This window comes from Bidens hawaiensis, unplaced genomic scaffold, assembly GCF_021521415.1.
Source record: "Bidens hawaiensis isolate Kalapana, Puna unplaced genomic scaffold, B.hawaiensis_p1.1 tig00013629_1, whole genome shotgun sequence".
Classification (NCBI taxonomy): Eukaryota; Viridiplantae; Streptophyta; class Magnoliopsida; order Asterales; family Asteraceae; genus Bidens; species Bidens hawaiensis.
Window position 1 is genome coordinate 312148 of NW_027492158.1, and position 18188 is coordinate 330335.

General features: G+C 35.0%; 1 protein-coding gene and 1 pseudogene across 1 annotated transcript; one reads left to right on the plus strand and one right to left on the minus strand.

Moving 5' to 3' along the window:
• Positions 1-5470: 5470 nt before the first annotated feature.
• On the plus strand, positions 5471-8160 carry LOC143544590 (uncharacterized). Its single transcript, XM_077036659.1, has 7 exons — positions 5471-5591; positions 5742-5877; positions 6337-6418; positions 6552-6727; positions 7072-7209; positions 7294-7433; positions 7845-8160. The coding sequence occupies exons 1-7, from the start codon at positions 5486-5488 to the stop codon at positions 8045-8047; spliced, it is 981 nt and encodes a 326-aa protein (XP_076892774.1). The 5' UTR covers positions 5471-5485; the 3' UTR covers positions 8048-8160.
• Positions 8161-11396: 3236 nt separating this feature from the next.
• Positions 11397-16148, minus strand: LOC143544591 (cytochrome c1-2, heme protein, mitochondrial-like; annotated as a pseudogene).
• Positions 16149-18188: the final 2040 nt, after the last annotated feature.

An 18188-nucleotide genomic window follows, 5' to 3' on the forward strand; every position in this document is an offset into this window, starting at 1 on the left:
AACTTGTTGTCTAGTAATAATCGATGTTGTAATTTGACCAATGACCTTTATAATTTTCACTTTCGTTAATAAGAAAAATCGCACTTTGACGAAAAAATAAGTGCTTTTGCTCTAACTTCCAATTGTGTCATTTCAAACAATTTAATTGAGATAAAAAATAGGTAAAATTTTTTACAAACATGAAGTTACTTTTCAATCAAACAGGTATTTTATTGGCGGCAAAAATAAAAGCTAGGTCTGTGACGTCTGTCACTATCGAGCTCTCGTAAGTTAAACAAGCTAATTTTCAACTCAACATAACTCGTAATTAAGTTACATCCCTATTTTATATCCCCTCCTTTAGGCAAAGTAGTATACAAGTAGTTCACTAATGGCATTTGGCCTGGTAGTATTAAATTGTTGGATAATATTTGATCTTTTTATGTTGTAGGTTGCGAGGGTTCAAATCCCGTATTTTAATTTAAGCTATTAGAAAATAAAAGGTATACACGTAGTTGAAGCATCCTCCCACGGTCCCACATCAAAATGATACAAAAAGAGAGAACAAAGAAATAATCAATTAAATCAACGGCCCCAGTTTTCTTTTGAAACCGATTTGGCCATTGTATGCAAGACCTTGGATGAACGTTACAAAATTGGGTAAGGGCCAGTTGAACAAGGAGAAAGCCTACAAGGTTGCAAGTAAATAACGAGGAGATTCCTATCGCCGTCGTCATCACATTCAGAGGAATGATTGCACATTGGTCTCTTTCTCAATCCACCACACATCTTTTTGTACTCTCCTCATTGCTTTTTAACCTATACCATCCCTATCTTTTGTCTTATTCATTAACTATTTTAATATTCATCTTCTTTGATTTTTTAAATCAAAATATCCTATCAAAAAGAAAAAGAGAGTACAAATTGCATTTTAGAATGACGATTTGCTATTTGTGTGTTTATTTTGCTTCTTAAGGCAGTATGCTTATTTTAACACAAATGAGTTTCAATGCCTAGGAGAATGATTTCACAAGTAGCAAACTATAAGTCTTGTTATCGTAAACATGGATGCCTCACTAGGAGCAAGTCCCATGCGAGGACAAGTATTTGTATATGATATTAACAATAACGAAGATAGCATAACTGATTTTAGTGGAGAAGATGTGTGATTATACTCGCCTTTGGTTTGGACTTTTGTACCACATGACATGGCACACTTGACCGGATTTAGGGATGACAATAACCTAGAGCTTCTGGTCTTGAATCGTGTGCGATGCACTACTATATCTTGTCAAGACTTAGGGGTGAGATGTGTTGAGTCATATCATGTAAAATCACTACCTGTATGCATGTTGTCATATCGTGTCGTATTTCCGATGATGTTTTGTTTAGAAACCCGAGTTCCATTGGTGTCTACATCTAGAGCAGGAGCTCATGTCACGATCATGAATTTTCAGGTTAGAGCCTTATGGACTATTACAAGTCCTCATTCGAAGATGGTTATAAGGTTTCATATATGGTTGCAGGGTTCCAAAGTCTTAGCTCCGAAGGTGGTTGTGGTCTTTGTGGGCTTGTTGCCAATTGCATGTTTATATAGGTATGACCAAAGTCACGGGAATATAGTGTTCTTTCGATGCCATATAGAGTTGTATTTACAGTTTTTTCAAGTGACTCATTTTTTAAAATGATCAATTATCATTAAACACTTGTAAGTAACATGTCATTAAGCCCAATTCCCATTAAACAATTACGAGTAATAAATCTAATCTTCATTAAACACTTATAACTTATAAGCTCAGTAGTAATACATACCCAATTGACTAACTCCCAAACCTATTATCGTATTAAAAAATAAAATAAAATACGAAACCTAGGAAGACCATAAGTTTTTAAATTGAACCACAGGGACTACAAAACTTGACCAGGTCATCATCAGACAGTGATTGAACATTCAACACAAGGGGTATGGTTTGATTGTTTGAATTTTAAGAAATCAGATCGAGGTTCTTAATCATCTCGGGTATTCAGTTGCCAATCTTTAACGAATCATTAATTTTATTGTGAATTGTCAATTGTGTTTAAAGTTATTATATATAGGGTTATGATAAAATAAAAACCTAATTGAGTTGAAGAAATCCTAGAAACTCATTTTCAAGCACAGGTTTTTAGTTAAAGTTCAGAATCTTGTGATTCATAAATAAAGTTTATAAAAAATGTAAAGGTAAAGTTACATTTTTTCTCTTCTGAAAAATGTGTTTAAAAGTTAAAAATTAAAAAAAATTGAAAAAACATTGCGAAATATAATTTTTTTTAATTTTTCAATATTTTGTATTAAATGTAACATATATTGCGTATGTTTAAAAATGATGTTATATGGGGTTTTCACATGTTTTCTCAACTCAAAATGGTTTCAATTTATACATCTCCAAGGTTATGATAAAATATAAAATAAAAACCTATTGGAATTGAAGAAACTCTATAAACTCATTCTCAATAAAATATAAATATTGTTATGTCATATGTGATTTATTTAGGATTTTTTAAGTCTAGGAATTAGGATTATTAGTTGAGTATTGTTTGTTTGTTTGATTCCTATTTTTATGGATAATCAGTATCAAGGTTTAGGACTTTTTAGGAGAAACTTGAATTCCAGAATCTATAAATATAAAATTTTTAGGCGGTTTCTCCAAGTTGACATGAACCGAATCATCAGAAATTTTGATGTTCGGCTTTACAATAGAATTTAAAAATAGTGACTCTATTGGAAACGAAACTTGGATCTGCCAATAGTTATTGCTAGATGTATTTTATTGTAGGTCCCACTTGGGTGTTACCACTTCAACTTGTTGTGGATCTTCATTACTCTGTTCAACATACGTAACTCAAAAAATCATTTTTGGCTTTTCCACCTCATAGAGTTTTACTTGAATTTGGTTGATTTAAACTAAAGATAGATAGATAGTGATCAACATGAGAGAGAGGGAGAGAGAATTGTTGGGGGGGGGGGGGTGTAGAAAGAGAGAGAGAGAGAGAGATAGAGAGGGTCTATATATAGAAAGAATGTATGGAGATGGGTCGTCAATCTCATGAGTTAGATGACAGGTTATGTACTAAGGTGGCGGTGGATAGGCAGCCGACAACTACAAAGGAAGGAGCGTGTTAGAGCTTTTTTCATTTTTTGTGACACGCATGTTTATTTTTTTAAAGCTTTTCTCATCTTATGTGAAACTTATGTTTATGATTCTAAAGATTTTTCATCTTTTGTGAAATATATGTTTATGAAACATTTTTTTTAACAACCAAATAAAATTTGATTAACCGCCAAACGGCATAGCAAGTAGCCAACCAACCCGAAAACAAACCATCAAGAAAAAGGAGACAAAACAAAACTTATGTTTTTAAACCTTTTTTATTTTTTATTACGAAAGACAACTTTGCATATTTAACATCGCAATAGCCAAAGATAAAAAAAACATTCTAAAAAAAATATACAACTTACAAGCTCACATAAAGTTTTTAGAAACCTAAGAATTACGTACCTCGCCTTTGCCAAATAATAACGAAATCCTTTACTCTACTTTCCATCCATAAATAAACCAATGCTTTTGTATCTTCGATAATTGTGTGTATAGTTGTGTCCTTGTTATTCGGATATTTCATATGCTCCAACGCGCCACCCTTGTATTGCTTTCTATGAGTTTCTTTTTTTTTTCCAGCCCGAGATAGAGTTGTGAAGATTAATAATATCATTTAACAAACCATATTTGCAATCTCACTAGAAACAGAAGATGATTAGCCATCTCTCTCTCTCTCTTGAAGTATAATGTATTGATTAGGATAGAGCCCGTTTGATACACGGATAGTTAAAAAATAAAACAAAAATGTTAAATTTAATAATATACATAATAACATATCTTATAGATTCATAAGTTATTTTTCATAAAACACATAGATTAGTAAAATTAATTTGTATATTAAAAGAATCAAAATAGAAGGTTGTGAATCTATACCAATCAAGAAAAAGAGAATGCTAACATTTATTCATCTTAGTTGAGTTGGTAAACCATAAACATTTTAAAATCAAGGTTTAAAGTTTGATTCCCACCAACAACATATTTTTTATTTTATTATTCATAAAGGGGAAATTGTAAAAATAGAAACTTGTACACTTAGGCAACCTATGTGGAGGGTAATGACATGTGAAAAAATATTAAAATAGTATTGCTTTAATAATATAGGTAGATGCTCATACTATCAGGCTGTTCACGGCCTTCAGACCGAACTGGAAACCGGGTTACATGGTCGGTCCGTTCATAATTTGGTTTGGGCCAGTCTAGTTATCCAAGTGGGTTGCGTCTATCTGGGCTGCAATATGCTAATGTTTTTATGTCGGAATGCTTCGGCTGGGCAGATAGGCAATACATAAGTGTTTTACTGTTTAGGTTTGCAATGTATACATGTGTTTGGATGGGTTTGTATAGTTATATTGGTTACATAACTGACAAAGTGACAAGTAGGCTTATATTACAAGCAACAAATATTGAAGAAATTATCACACAAATCTAACCAAAATTGATAAATAGGTAAAGTGAAGATTGTAAAATTGATAAATAGCCTTTTTTTTGTTTTCATAAAATTCGTTATTCCAAAAAAATATAACCAGATGTCAGTTGGAAGTTCTAATTGTTAAGATAAGTACACAGAGCTTTTTAAAACATATTATGCACTAAGAGTAGGGGGACCACTCTACCAAATAATATTGTGCCCCGTGTTCACAACAACCCATTTCCCGTACTCGCTCAACTTTTTGCCTCGTCCACCCTTCTCGTTGGAGGAACTTCTCCTTGAACCACGACAACCCATTCCCATACTCGTTTGCCTCCACACCCTCACAGTATTTCTTTCAAGCAGTAGAGCTCGCAAATCTTACACACGGGGCAGTGTGCTAGGAAGCTCGCTAAACTTGCATTGGGGGAGGGGGAGTAGACGCACCGCCACCCTCACTCCCTTTCGAGCACTACAACCCATAAACAAAGCTCGCATTCACCACTCTAACAAGAGGGGTGATGTGCTAGAAAACTCGCTTGAATTTGGATGGGGACGTGTTGAGTGACCCGTTCACCCTAATCAGCAAAACTCCTTTATACCGGTGTTTTCCTATCAAAAGGGCATCTTGCCGAATATTCCACAACCTTAGGGGTGAAAACAAAAACATTAAGAAACACGAGGGACCACCATCAAGAAGACATACATCAACCTAATAAAATAAAGAAAACGCATCAATGGCTTCCTTGCGCTTAGCCCTGCACGCAGTAGTCCATAACAATAACAATAACAATAACAATAATATTATCTTACTTTTAGTTTTATTATTATTTTTTGATTTCTAGTTCATCTGTTCTTCGCATATATCATATCTTGGGTTGATTGCCGCCATTCTCCTCATTACACATACAATCTATTGGATCGATTGCCAATTTCGAATTATTAGGGTTTTTGTGTGATTATGGATAAGAAGAAGGTGACTGTTCCTCTCGTGTGCCAGCCGGTGGTGGATTTGTTCTACAGTCCGATCACTCCAGACGGATATTTTCTAATCAGTGCCAGCAAAGGTTGGTTCCAATTAGGGATTTTGACTTTCCCTCCGTTGACTTTTCATTATTTTATATTATTCAATTATGAATGTGCTGTTAATAAAAGAGATTTAAGTGATGATATTATTATCATGAAGTGTTACTTATAGCTATAGATTTATGATTTAGATTCAACTCCTATGCTCCGGAATGGAGAAACTGGAGATTGGATAGGAACCTTTGAGGGGCATAAAGGTGCAGTTTGGAGTTGCTGTCTAGATGCGAATGCTCTGCGTGCTGCATCAGCGTCTGCTGATTTTACAGCGTATGTGGTCGATATTATTATTTGTTCTTATTTAGAAGCCCTTATATCATCTTAGGTTAATTATACCAACCTGTAATATAGTTCCCACTTTTTACTTTCAAAATTTCACACAAGGAAAGTTCTATAAATCGATGGTGTGACGTGCCACATCACCATTTTACTTACATATGGTGGTTAAAGATTGATAGCATGTTACATAAAATGTGACCTTGTTTTCTACATATAATGACAAAAATGAATTTCTTTGCTTTGTTAGTATTATCTTGACTTAATTACACCAAAATGCAACACTCTTTTACCTTTCTGTCATGGTATCTTGGAAAAAAATTGTAATTTTTTCATAGTATGTAATATCATTCCAACTTTGCACCATTGTATGCAACTCTTTTGGTGTAACAAACACATTATCTTTTATGTTTATAGAATCTCATTTTTTTTCTGTATGTGTTGAATTTTCAGTAAACTGTGGGATGCATTAACTGGTGATGTGCTACACTCATTTGACCACAAACATATTGTCCGAGCATGCTCCTTTTCTGAGGTGGCTTCTCTTTCTTTATATTATTGTCAGCTTTGGTAATAAATGATGGATGTGTTTTTATGACGTAATATATTTATTTTGTAATAATGAGTTCCAAAGTGATGAACTTGTTAATTTTTACATTATTCTACAGGATACACATTTTCTGTTGACTGGTGGTTTTGAGAAAATACTTCGCGTATTTGATCTAAATCGACCTGATGCATCTCCAAGAGAAATTGAGCATTCTCCAGGTTCTATCAGGACCGTTTTATGGCTCCATAGTGACCAAACAATATTAAGTTCTTGCTCGGATTCTGGAGGAGTAAGGTATGTATGTGTATATATATATATATATATATATATATTTATATATGTAAACAACTATATAACTGTGTAACAGTGTGCTTTGACAAATGTGCAAAATTATGGGAGTTTCTTTAAAAACATAAAACGATTCAAAATTGTTGTAATAACTGTTTTTTATTACTGATTTGCTGTTTAGTATGTTTTTTCTATCATTTGGCACTCGAATTTGTTTGGGAACAAAAGAGAAGAGAGAGCATATAATCTAGGGTAGTTTAAGGGCGAGATTTGAAATTTGCTATATAGGACTGAATGTGTAATTTACTTTATTATTATTATTATTATTATTATTATTATTCTATTGGCAGGCTATGGGACGTGAGAAGCGGGAAAATGGTTCATACCCTTGAAACTAAATCACCAGTGACTAGTGCCGAGGTCAGCAAGGATGGTCGTTATATAACCACTGCAGATGGATCGTCTGTTAAATTCTGGGATGCAAATCAGTATGCTTTTAACTGTTATTATCCACTTTATAAGTTTATGCTGCATATATTCTAATCTCTTTTATTTATTTTTATGTTTTATAGTTTTGGATTGGTGAAAAGTTATGATATGCCCTGCAATGTGGAATCAGCATCATTGGAACCGAAATTTGGTGATAAGTTTATTGCTGGAGGGGAAGATATGTGGATTCGCTTATTTGATTTCAACACTGGTGAAGAAATTGGTATGGATTTTGCAAATAATAATAATAATAATAATGATAAGATAAAATTGAACAATATAGTCTTTCATGTAGGTTAATGTCATTTTATTTGAAACCCTAATAAAATTGAAGGTTCGGTTTAAAAAGTGAAGGTGATGAAGTCTGACATTAGTAGTTCCGGAGTTGAAAGAATATTTTATTTGGGTTTCAAATTTAGAAAAACACAACTTCACAGGCACATGCCATCACTTTATTGTTAGAAAAAACTAACTGGGGTTAAAGTTGGGGAGCAAATGTGCAACCCTCTCACAAGTGTTTGGACTAAGTTTGCAATTTATAAAATATGGAAACCAGACTTGCAAAATGGACAAACCACAAGGACCATGTGTTCAATCTTATCTGATAATAATAATAAAGTGGATATTGCTGTAGGGTGCAACAAGGGTCACCACGGTCCGGTCCATTGTGTGCGGTTTTCACCTGGAGGTGAATCATATGCATCAGGGTCGGAAGACGGAACCATAAGAATATGGCAAACAGGGTCTTTGAATCCAATGGAGAAAGAAAGCTCTGTTCCAAATGGGCCTGTGGCAAGTGACGAAATTGGCACAAAAGTGGAAGATTTGAAAGTTTAATTAGGGGTTGGTTGTTAACTAGAAACATACATGCATACATATGTGTTTGTTCTACCTAATTTTGAAGTCTAATGTTGTCACCATATCCTTTAAAATAAATAGATGCTACTTGTGTTGCTTGTTAGATCTTTTCTTTTTTACATTCATTTGTTACCCTTTTTTAACCACTTGAAGTGATGAAAATGCATCAGTAAGTTATCAAACCATCTTATAATCACATACATAAAGTAGGAGATAAAATTTATTGTTTTCATATACGGCTAGAACAAATATTTCTAGTAATTTTATTTCTAGTTTTGGATTAATTAAGATTTATTCAATTGTTTTATGATATAAGTTACTAGAAATAATCTTCTTGGATTAAACATGTATTTTTAGTTGAAATTATTAGCATTTGTAACTTGGACCATTGATGGTCGAATACTTGGTGACAGAGACAACAAACATGTTGTTGCTTCTGCAATACCATACATTGTTTAGGTTTTAAGATCGTTTTTGAGAAGAAAGCACGATGTTTTCTCCAAACAAAATCACAGTTTGACAAGAATGTGACTATAAGAGCAGCAAACACAACGATGGCAATCCAGTTTCCACATCACATCATACTCTATTTGTATCTTATGACAAAAATGCATACTCCATTCTCACAAAAAAACCTTGGATCCTGAAAGTTAGTGTCAGTGGCCGTGCCATGTTCATCCTCTTCAAAGCCAAGTTCCTACGCAGAAACTTTAATCTAGTGCAAGAGAAAACCACTCATAGATGCTATTAAATAGAGAACCTCTGATTTAATAACCATTACACAATGGTCATTATTATTATTATTATTATTATTATTATTATTATTTTCTAATTTTCAAACATGTAAAAGGAATGGTAGAGTGTTAGGCTTGTTTATTGGTTCGTTCGCTTTTGAGCCTTTTTGGCCTAACTGAAAACCAAACTGATCAAACTAGAAATATGTATAACCAAAACGAGTACAACCAGTTTATTTGGTTTGCTTATCCGATTAACCCAATTATTATTCAGTTCGTGTGATTGAATGTGGTCCGGATATCCAAATAAGCTAGATCTGTGAAAATCAAAAATCAAATTCATAATTTACTTAGGCTATTTCTAGTTACGAATAAATTCAGGTTCAGATTTTATTCAGTTTTCCTAGAAAACAAATGGAGAGGGAATACACATAGGCCATAGCACATTTGTTTTTCTTACAGTTACACGAACACTTATTTTTTAGGCAGGTTTTCTAGTAATATATAAACTTAACATGAATGTATTAAGTGAAAAATAGAAGCCTAAGGGTACAGTACCTTAAGACGGCCGTAATTCTGGTTTTTACCTTTTCTTTTTTAAGCGCGTGGCGCCACGTAGACATCCTTATCCACACAAGTCATCCATATATATATTCGCTCATTGTTTTCACTTCATCATCTACCTTTTGGCATCAACATCATCATTGATCAATGGCGACTTCACTCTCTCCTTATTTCCACCCAATCACCATCTCATTCCACCAACCGTATCAAGCCACCGGCAGCCACTTCCAATTCCAAGTGGTGGACCCCACTCTTCGGCCTGTCACCAGATCCGGACTACATTCACAATCCGGCAACCGGAAACCTGGATCCGGATACCGGCAAACCGCGATTCGCTCCAGGATGCTTCACGGAGGAGAAAGCGAAACAGCTGCGGATGAAGACCGTTGAAACGGCTAACTTCCATGACGTCATGTACCACTCCGCCATCGCGTCACGCCTTGCGTCCGATATCTCCGGCGGTTATGATCGTTGACGGTTACTGCTGCCTGGATCTACTAGTTACACGTTTGATTTTAGTCTCTAAATTGTTGAATAAATCTGTTTTAGTGAGTTGATTTGCAATAGTGAAGCTTTGCACGATGATTTATATTATGTTCAGTGCAATAGTTCATCATAGATCTAATTTTAACAGATCTCGTAATGCTATTGTTATTATCGATAAATGTTACAGTATGCTGATGGTTTATATTTAGATCCAGGAGTTTGAAGCAACTCATAATATTATTATACTACTAATAAAATTGGAGATCATGTCGATAAATTATCCGGCCAAAATTTATTTGTAATAGGACATCGGAGCGTTTGTTTTATTATTATTGTATTCGGTTTGATGCTCAAGCACACAGCTTTTGAATCTTGTGTGGGCATACCGTTGGAAACTTAGATCTGCTTTGACCGGATCTACCCGGTTTGATCTTTAGACAAGATTACAAATATGTCAATTCTTTGGTTTTTGTACGTTTTGATTATGTGTCATTAATCTAATCGTAGTTGATTAACATTATGATTTTGTACAAATAACATTTACATTTCTAAGCACTCTTACTTTACAAATTAAAGAGCTATTGGTTAACCGAATTAACTTGAATCTAGCAATGCTAAAAGCTAATGGTTAACGGAATTAACTGACGTTGAGGTAACAAAATTGTTTGTATTACAAACAGATCAATTATAAAAATCTAAAAACGGAAACGCTATATATTTTTCCTTTTAACTTCATAAGATCAACTTCAAATGTTAAAATATGATCCAGATGTAATATTACTAGAAGCATTCAAGTTCGATTCACTGTTAAGAGGAGAGTGATAGCACCAGTACAAACGAGGTTAAATGTCCAATTTGGGCCATGCTTCAGTAGATACGTTATACGAGATAGATCTTACAAAGAATACGGTTTTTCGAATAAGCCAATTCCTTTGGTATGTGAAATTCCGAATTTTCAGTCTTAACCCTATAGGTAATAGGAGGGAAACAAATGCTTAATTAAGTAAGCTGAATTCCTACTCGAACTCATAGATACATATAGAATTATGCAGAAATACATAATCTATGAAAGTCGTGTGTAGGGGGTGCTGCGCGCTACCACTTTCAAGTCACCCATTCAAGGGAATAATCAATGGATTACATATATGAGATCATTATGCTTCAACCGGGTAATTTAATCCATATTTTCAAAAAAAAAAAAAAGATCATATGTCAATATGTCATAATACTTGATAGCAATGACGATACATATAATTTGTAACTTGCTACCTAACAGACAAATATTTGTCTGAGCGATAAAGATGATTCGTTCGGTTCAACATGAGAGTCCAACCAAGTCATTATTTTTAAATAACAGGTATACTACTATATACACAAGAAGTCTACCCACATATAGTTTCCATTTCCGTATGCCATTTTAACAAACATGTAGCCAACTTTAACATATGTAACAACCAAATAGAGCATTTGACCATTACAAAGTTGATTTGACATTTACCTCCCTCTGATATAGTGATATGCATACACAAAAGTCAACATGTAGATCAGTTGACCACATCAAGCACAAGCTTACGAGACTAGAAAATCGACCATTTCAAGCGTCTATAGTAACCAACTTGTAAAAGTGCAAGTGACAATACAAATATCCATTTGAATCCCATCTACAATCACCAAACAACCATAACCTTTAACTGTAAGATGGTTTTTATGATCATAAGTAGTATATTAATTATTTATGTCACACCCCGACTAGCACGATGCGGAAGCGTAAAACGGGAATGTAACAGACACCTCTGGTATCAACACATTGTGTATAAAGAAACATTACAAACTAATTTACAATATATTACTTTCTTTGTTCTATCATTGTTTTACAATCTAGGCGTTACAAACAAAACTGGTTCGTTAACTATACGTTCTTACTACTAACATCCTTGCCTCTATTCACATAGCATCAACCGCACACCTTGTACAAATAACAGATCACCAAATCATTCCGATTTAGGTATACCTGAAAAGCAGTTTAAAACGGTCAACTACTAGAGTTGGTGAGTTTCACGAGTTTCAAGAGATCAGTAATGAGTATTCACAAGTCAACACTTGTAATCATGAAATAAGTATGTATGTATGTAAATGATGTATGTGATGTAATTATGCTAAGCTACAGTGAAGCCTGGACTGTTCGTGCTGCGTGCCTCCATTTCCCACGCTCAATCAACCACTGTGGTCCCTTTCAGCCCACAACATGCCCCGGTAGCTATGTCTAACACTACATAGCTGGTTCATAAAATTTATGGACATGTGCAAACGGGATAATGTCTCAGCAACCGTGCTGGCCCCGCTTGGGTTTGTCAAACCAATAGTACTATTCACAAGCCACCGGCTCGAAGTTAATCACTGTGATCGTGGGGACTTTTCGTGTGTTAGCACTTAGATAATTCACATCAGTACATGTTTTAGGTATGTATATAGATATAAGCAAACATGCTTTTCACCCCCAAAAGTTCGTAAAACAGTTTAAAAGTGGGGTCATGAAACTCACGGTTTAGTAGATATTCAGTACTGTATCCGCTCGTGGTTTGTTCAGTCCGCTTATCAGTAGTTCCAATAATCAATATTATAATAATATTAATATTTTAATATTATTATAATCTCAATACTAAACTGGGCTGTATAACTAATCTGGGTGTAGCTGGAACGCCCAGAAAGTGACAATAGGCTTAGGTTGTGATGTTCAATGTCTAATACTTAAAACTGAACTTGGCTCAGATTCCCGTTTTCCCAGCTGGGCCAAGTTGTTCGTTTACGCGTTCAGAAAATAGTTATGGGAAAATAAGCTTGGGTAAATGTATTGATTAATAAAATGATTAAGTTATAAAGAATGATCACCTATTAGGGTCCCGGATTAGCCACGGGGCCCGTTTCCGTTTATTTAGTTTGATTTAAGAAGAAACGCGCACAATCCACCCGGATTGTCCAGGTTTCTCATAGAAAAGTTCATTTTCACTTAATTAGTCCAAAAATATGATTTTTGATCACTCTTGGTGTTTTGATATTCCCGCAGGTTCGTTAGTCGCAAACTTGCCGGTTTTTATAAAAATTGAATTTGTCTAATATTCAGATTAGCATAATTAATTAACCGTTAATCATTAAATTATGAAAATTTAACCACTTATCAATTAAAATATGTATATTTTTATAAAAATATTTCTGGAATTTATTTACTGATTTATTAATTTATAAAAATTCATTTTATCAGCTATATTTCGCCTGAAAATCGTTCGTTTACCCCAAACAATTTCCAAAAACTCCACAAAAATTCCTGAATGCTCAAATCATGTCCCAAATCAACCTGTATCAATTTCAAAATGTAAAAAGTTCGTGCGATATTCTTTTCGGCCCAAATTCGGCTATAAAAATTCACACGAACGCAAATAAAAAAAAACACCTTTAAACTTCTCCAAATGATCCCAAAATTCATATGTGATCAAAATACATCAAATCTGAGTTCCCAGAAAATTTTCATAATTTTTGAAGTATTTTAGCTATTTTTCCCAAATAAACGTCCCAATTCGGTAATAAATTCGCCAAATATTCTCGGATGGTCGAAAAATTACCAAATTTGAACAGGGACTCATTGACATGGTCCCTGATGTCCCTGAAAAATTTCAAGGCCTAACAATATGCACATCACAACTTTAACCTAAATAGCCCGTAAGCGAGTGTTTCGGCATTACCTTAGCGGGTTTGACTTGTTTCCGACTTTTTAATCAAGTTTTCAGGTTCTTGTGCTTCTAAGCAAGCTAGGTATACAAGTCCTATATCACAAACCAAGAAATTTTTCATCAACATAACAGCCCTTAACTTAGGGTTTCGGCTAGTGTACAAAAACGAACTTTTGAACCGTAAAAACGTCGTTTCAACCCTTTAATACGTGTTTATGGCCAAAAAAACTATCAAAACAAGTTCCTTACCGTGTTTATGATCAAAACATGTTTATGGACCATTTTTAGGATTTTTACACGGTTAAGAATGATTTTTGGCAATTAAACTATGTTTATATGATATTAACTATGATTAATAACTTGAAAAACATGATTAAAATCAAACTTTACCTAGTGTTTTGAAAGGAATTAGTAGAACTGGGTTTTCTGCTGCTTGGAAGCTGGAGGTGTGTGAAAATGACATATATAAATTGCTTATTCAAGAAGTTATACCAAATTTGAGGTGGGCACGCCCTTTTAGCGACCGGACCATTTTCTTGGGCCCATTTTGGGCCCATTTTGGCTCAATTTTCGGAATTTACAGCCCAAACATGAAAACCCAAGTCCAAATTTATTTCGGGTTCGGTTTTTGGCGCGAAAAACTTATCGGGTGCGTTAAACAGCGCGAAAACGAGTGTTTTTCGGCTAGTTTTGTGTAAAATTATAAAAACATACTATATGTTTGTAAAAATCAAAAATATTTTCACGGATCGCTTAAAACATTTCAAGTAAGTGTTTGGTAAGTCTTTTTCGGCTTAACGGATGATACAATGCTTGGTTTGTAACTATCTTTCGCGTTTAAATCTATAGCGGGTAGTTAAACGAGCATATTTTCGTTTAACTTGTTTGCTATCAAACTAAGACCATATTTCTAATATTTTAGCTTGTATAGATCGTATATCACTTATAGATGGCCCCCCGAGATATCTGGGTCATAACCCGACCCGTTCGGTTAATCGTTCGCTTGTTACGCAAAAGGCGTTTATTTGCTTAATCGGTAAATACGTACTAAGGTGTACCTTGTTTTGGCTCAAATGTCAGAATTTATAACTTATATCATAACGAAAAGAACAAAACCAAAAAAAAGGTATTCGGATCAAATCAATGGTTTAATATTTGGATTAGAAGTGATGAGATGCAGAAGTTACCAATTTTCTTTCTTCCATTTCGGGCTCAGCGGCCCATGCCAAAAAGCTCACAACGTCTTTTCCCATCTGAGCCATTAGTAATTGCATCAGGAAACTATGTGTTAAAAGAGGGTTCTTTACTTGTGCCTCTGTTGCAGGTGTTCCATCTTCATATTCAACAGCTCCATCATTAAGCATTTTTGGCATAGCAATTGCTTCACCAGGAAAGCAAGGATTATAATGCAGTCCCTCTCTTATCTAACACAAATAAGAAAAATATTATTAAAAAGCAAGGTGAGAAATTAATTTTTTTATTAATTTGGTAGAAATAGGTCCAAAGAAATTACTGTAACACCAGCAGGAGGGTCACGATAGCCGGTAACAAGGGCAAATACATAGTTTTGACCATTATGACGGGCCTAAAAGAATACAAATAATGCTGATAGGAATAAAAAAAGCAAGTCGTAAAATGACAAAAGCACCCTTGAATCCACGTATATTTTAAGAAAAATCCGCCAAAAGAAAACTTCCCACAAAACTGTTAACGATAAAATGCCCTTCAATGAAAAACTTGCACACCCTAAGTTTTAAAATGACAAAAATACCCTTTATTCCACTTGTATACTTGATTAAGATACATGGGAATATTTGTATTATTTTAATACTAAAAGCGAGAAAAGCGTTTTTGAAATCAACAAAAACGAACGAAAATGATACTTGAATGATCTCTAAACTTGTTTTAATAGTTGAACGAGCTTAATCAGAACTTTTGAATATCCTGGTGGCCAATGTGTACATTATTAACGAGGTTCTTGGTTTCGCAGTTTAGATTTGAAGGTAAAATAGTAACTTACTTTAGTAATGAGACTAAGATCGGGTGGGGAGGCCCCGCCATTAGCAAGCCTAGCCGCTTGTTCATTTTCATATGGTTGAGGAAAGCGATCACTTAGCTTACCGGGCCTTGTAAACATCTCACCCTCATCATTAGGCCCATCAACTACTTCGATTTCTGCAGCCATAGCTTTCGTTTCTTCCTCAGTGTATGCAACACCAACAAGATCTCCATAAGATATTAGAGACATTGAGTGACATGATGCACAAACTTGTTGGTACACCTGGTGCCCTCTTCGGATCCTGCACACAAACGTTCACATTAGGCCATTGTTGGCTATTTTTATTCAATTATTTACTTGTTATTTACTTACGAGGCATGATCGTATGAACTGAGAATGCCTTGGTGGGGCCAAGGGTAGCTAGCACACTCTAAGCCGTGCTCTGCCTCGTCAGCAGCGTACGTTACTGTTGAAAATCCTAAAAATCCCGAAATTCCTGCACCCAAAAGGGCAAACATTCTTAATGCACCGGATCCGGATCCATCTTGACCTTGTTTGGAAACAAAGTATGTAGACGGCTGATGATCCTGTATGTCAAAGAAAAAGAATTATTAAGCAAAATTACTGATATAAAATTATAAATAAATAACGCGTCAAGAAACAACAAAGATAAAATAAGCATATATTAGAAATATATTTGGTCCATTTGGATATGATTGCATTACTATTATGTTTCTACATTTACTTTCATAACTATTTGGTTGTAAAGAAAATATCATTCATCAATTTCTCTATTATTAGTCTTTCAAAACATGATCCTCAAGTTCAGATCATTAGAGCTAGAAAAAAGCATGCATAATTACAAGAATTACCTGTCTGCATATTAATTAATATACTAATTAATAATAAAACTTTTAACATTCAAACCTGCTTAATACTAGGGCCAAATGTCTTTCCATATTGGTTGAAACACAAAATTCAATACACACATGCATCTCAAATGAAATCAACAAAAGGATTTTAAGCTACCAGCTAAAATGTTCATATACAGTTTTTGTCTATAAAGCAATCATGATGATAGAAATAGATGAAAATGACCTCTGGCGGAGCATTCGGAACTCGTCTCTGACGAGTGAATCCAGATACAAAACGTCTAAAACCTGATCAGTAATTACAAGGAAAACACAGGTGAGTCGGCTACAACGGAGACGATAATTGATATGTGAATTCATTACCGTCAATCCCTACGTTAACCTTCTTCCCCAAACCAGTAAAATCAAACACCAAAACAGTGGAATTTAAGTTAAAATTATGCTACATAACAATCATTCGGAAGTGAAAGTACTTGACGTAATAATTCATATGTAATTGATTACAAGTCATGATTATGGACCGGTAAGCTGCTAGGAGTTACACGACCAGTGACATGGAGTTGGAAGAGGCTGATAATATTATTGAACCATCCTTGTGATGGGGTCATTTTTTATTTTATTGGGCCACTTGTGAGTCAAATATAGATTGGTTTACATTTTTTTTTGGATTTTACGGAAGCAGACCACCAACGTGGCGTCGTTTATAACCTCTTCCTTCTTTCCGTCATATCAAATATCTCTCCATTTAACGAGAGAGATTGAAGAAACACGTGTCCGAACTGGATAGTCCGAACTTGAGTTTACCCCAGATGTGAGTCTACTGAGCAACAATGACGTCAGATCCAATCTTCCAGCCTGCAAAACAGACCACCGTGAGTCTCGTTACGGAAAGGACAAGATGGGGGTTCTTCCCGTAACCACTATCCGGCGTGAGAATAAGTACAGTCCTTATCGGAATAATCAAAGAGAGTACAAGTGTATTGCGTAAGGCTTGAGAGTGTGTAAGTGAATGAATACCTATAAGCGGTGTATTGGTATTTATAGCCGGAGGTGGGGGAAGGTGATTGGTGAAGTTGTCACTATCGGAATATTCCTTTCTCAACTGAATGGACACGTGTCGAGCCACTATTGGATGGACAGCATGGATCTGTCCACTATCTGAGCATGATATGGGACGTCCACTACGTGTCCAGATGTCATCTTTCCATTGGTCGATGTCGATATCAAGTTGTTATGGAGGAATCTTCTAGAAATAGTTTGTTGCAACTGCTCTTCCATATCACGTGGGGATCACGTGTGTGGTGAGTCCCTTGCGTTGCTTGCTGGTTCCTTCTACGGATGCTCATTGGTAATCCGCGGGTTGTGATGGATACCCGCGAAGCATGTTTCTGGAACTATGGATCCTTGACTAGTCTCATATTGACTGCAAGTACTTGTCCATGCGCTCCCTTCGCGTATGTTTATTGACGATCTGCGGGTTAAGTGGGGATCCGCGAAATGGATTATGGATCCGTGGGTAGCTTTCACTACCCTACCTCTATAGAGATTTTTAAAATAGTCTATTTGATAAATGATATTCTAAAAATAGTCATGCTTTTTTGTAGATTCAAAAACGTCCACTCAAAACCATTGACGGAGACAATTTTTAAACCAAATCCATCTTAGCCGACGAATTTTGAACCAAATGTGTCTTCAAACAACTTTTAAACCATACCCATCCACTCAGATAACTTTTTGATC